General features: G+C 36.9%; 1 protein-coding gene across 1 annotated transcript; it reads left to right on the top strand.

Moving 5' to 3' along the window:
* Nucleotides 1-588: 588 nt before the first annotated feature.
* On the top strand, nt 589-2882 carry LOC149563656 (uncharacterized). Its single transcript, XM_089826817.1, has 3 exons — nt 589-1110; nt 2237-2457; nt 2537-2882. Exons 1-3 carry the CDS (start codon nt 620-622, stop codon nt 2758-2760), a joined length of 936 nt encoding a protein of 311 aa, XP_089682943.1. The 5' UTR covers nt 589-619; the 3' UTR covers nt 2761-2882.
* The last annotated feature ends 372 nt before the right edge of the window (nt 2883-3254 follow it).

Genomic DNA, 3254 nt, shown 5'->3' on the forward strand with positions numbered 1-3254 from the left:
ATTTTATTGAGTTCTTCAAATTTTATTTATTTAAAATAAATATAATATCTATTATATTAACAACTCAGTAATACGTTTATTACAACTTAGTCAATTAATAACATATAATAATATTAAATTTTTACCATTTTTTAACAACATATTGAAATTTACATCTATTTATTCGTTTTTCAAACTTTTGTTTAAATCTGTATTTAGAATTTAATTTTAATTTTATAATAATTGTAAAAATCTATTTGAAATGTAAAGTGTGATAGCTGCTGAAAAATAGTTTCAAAACCATAAATTGCATATGTATTGGAGTATAGAAATCAAATTGTCAAAATTTGTCAACATTGGGAGGAAAGAACGAAATATTATTTTAGGTAATTCCGCGGGTTCGAGATGGAACCTTCCTCACTTTACGACGCGCACGCGTTTTGCATGTCGTGGGAAACCTCCGCATTACACGGCCACGTAAAGCTTGCTCCCCATTGGTTCAATGAGGTGTCCGAGGTTACTTCCGCGCCAAGGCAAATTTAATATTTGTTTTCATTATTTTAATAGCAAATATATATCCATATAAATTTTCTTTTGATGGATACCTACCCACGAGACGTGCCAAGAACACGGGGGAACAATGGCGGAGGAGGTTTTATGTGAGGAGACGGAAATCAATTGGGAAGCAGTTCTTCGTGAAATGCCAGACTCTCCGGGCATTTGCCTCGACGATTTACTGGTCGACGACGGCTCCGCGAATTTTCCGTCACCGTCTCTTGACGGAGATGGTTCCGGCAACGACGGCTTGCAGTGTGGCAGCAGCGAAGTAATGAGCGCTCTCACTGATCTTCTGTTTAATGATGAGGATTTCAAAAATTGTCCGGCAGGAGACGGAGGTGAGGGAATCATGGACATCAACTCCTTCCTTGCAGATTCTTGCAGTCTTCCGCAGGAGGAAGAATGCGTGGAGAAATCTTATGGTGAGGCAGGCGAAGGGCAGATCCAGCGTGGCGACGTCGTGGAAGGCTCTGCTGACGTGGAAATGGAGGAAAATGAAGGTCAAATCCTGCTGAGGAACGGAGAAGAGGAAGCAGACGGAGAAGTGGATGCCTTTACGAGGAAGCGCAAACGGTAAGATCGGAGGAATTAAGGCTAAATAATGTAAATGTTTTGTAGGTGTGTTTGCAAGGAAGCGGAAACGGTAAATCCGTAGTGCTTAGGGCTTGAATAATGTAATTTTTTTGTAAATGCCTTTGTAAGGAAGCGCAAACGGTAAGATCGGAGGTCTTAGGGCTAAATAATCTAAATGTTGTGTGCATGCCTTGACAAGAAGGGAAAACGGTGAGATCGCAGGCTTTAGAGCTAAAATATGTAAATGTCAACTACAGTGGGATGTTCTGAAACGGAAGTTTATCTTCTGTTTTCGAAATTTTAAAATAGAAATATAGGATATGCTGTACAGTCACGGTGAAATGCCGTATGTTAGAGAGGAAGTGAATTTTTGTGCACTACGGAGAAGTAGGATTTCGAGTTAAATCGAGTCGGAAGAACATGAAATGGAATGATTTTTAGTGTAAATATGTTAATTTGTGTTACATGCCTCGTATAGAGGGATTTTGTGAAACATAAATTTTTCTAAGTAAATGGAGATGGAAATAGAGTCGGAAGAAGATGTCATGGAACGATTTTTAAGTGTAAACATGTTGATTTATGTTAAATGCTTTCTACAGAGGGATTTTCTTTAACAGAAGTTTGTCTTTTCTACTTTGTAATTTTCAAATAGAAATATAGAATGGGCTGTACAATCACGGTAAAATGCCGTATGTTGGAGAGGAAGTGAATCTTTGTTTAAATTTTTCTGCAATCCGGAGAAGTAGGATTTCGAGTTAAATGGAGTCGGAAGAAGATGAAATTGAATGATTTTCAATTAAAATATTTTAATTTATGTTAAATGCTTCGTACAGAGAGGTTTTCTGAAACATAAAATTGTCTAGGTAAATGGAGTCGGAAGCAGATGAAGTGGGACGATTCGTAGTATAAATTATGTAAATTTAATATGTTAAATGCTCTGTACAGAGGGATCATCTGAAACAGGAATTTGTCTAGGTCAATTGAGTTGGAAATAAAGTCGGAAGAAGATGAAACGGAAATGTTTTTCAGTGCAAATATGTTATTTTTATTAAATGCTTTCGACAGAGGAATTTTTCTGAAACGGAAAATTGTACTTCTTTGTTTGTACTTTGGAATTTGAAAATAGAAATAGAGAATCGGCCGTAAAGTCACGGGAGAGAAGGAAAGCTTACGAGAGGAGCCTGGAAGTGAAATGCCGTACGTTGGAGAAGAAGTGCGGCAGACTTGAACAATCTTTGAATTTTTCGCGGCTGGAAAACCTGGCGTTGAAGAACGAGCTCTTTCGAGTGACGAAACCCTACCCGCATTGTCATGGCGGCAGAGCAGAGCCTGCAGTGCTTTTAAAGGGTGCGTTGATTTGTTCATTGTGCGCATAAATGATTTGAGTTAACAGGTTTTAACGATTTGTTGGAGCTGGTGCATGCAGATTCCCTGCAGAAGGAGTCCCTGCTGTGCGGCGTGATGATGGCGGTGACGTTGCTGCTGCTGTTTCTTCTTCCTCTCGAGGAAGTGGTCGTGGCGGTGGTGATGATTCTGGGCGAGAGTGAGAAGAGAAGCGATGATATTACTCGCAGAGCGGACGAATTAGGGTTTGGAGTTCAGAGGAGATGGAAATGGAGTCGGAAGAAGATGAAATGGAATACCTTTTAGCATACTTTTGCTATTGCTATTATGAGCGGTTTAAATTAGAGTTAGAGCAATCAGTTAAATTGCTTTAAATTTATGTAAGTTTAGGATGTTTTATTTAATGTGATTGCAGAAGTTTAAGGCTATTTTCGTTGTGCATTTCAAACCAATCGATTGGTACTTCTTCAACTAAAACTCATTTACAAAAACTCATTTACAAGACTAAACAAGCGCCACGTGAGAGTGAAGAGTTCATTCAAAATTAATAATAAAATTTGTTTTCCATCTCGTGTCATTAATTGTATATTAATTTTATTTGAAATATAGTCCTCTACAATGTAATAATCATATCTACTGTTTAAAGTGAAAAATAACTAGCATATCTAAAAATTTAATTCAATTTTTTAGTAGAATAAGTTGAGAGGTATCTAATTTCAAAAGAATTAATATAAATTAGGTAAATATTGTATTGAAATGAATACAAAAATTGCATGAATAAACTATTGTATTTATATATT

Source organism: Cupressus sempervirens, chromosome 4 (genome assembly GCF_028749045.1).
Source record: "Cupressus sempervirens isolate cs-2001-9-10 chromosome 4, ASM2874904v1, whole genome shotgun sequence".
In the NCBI taxonomy this organism is placed as follows: Eukaryota; Viridiplantae; Streptophyta; class Pinopsida; order Cupressales; family Cupressaceae; genus Cupressus; species Cupressus sempervirens.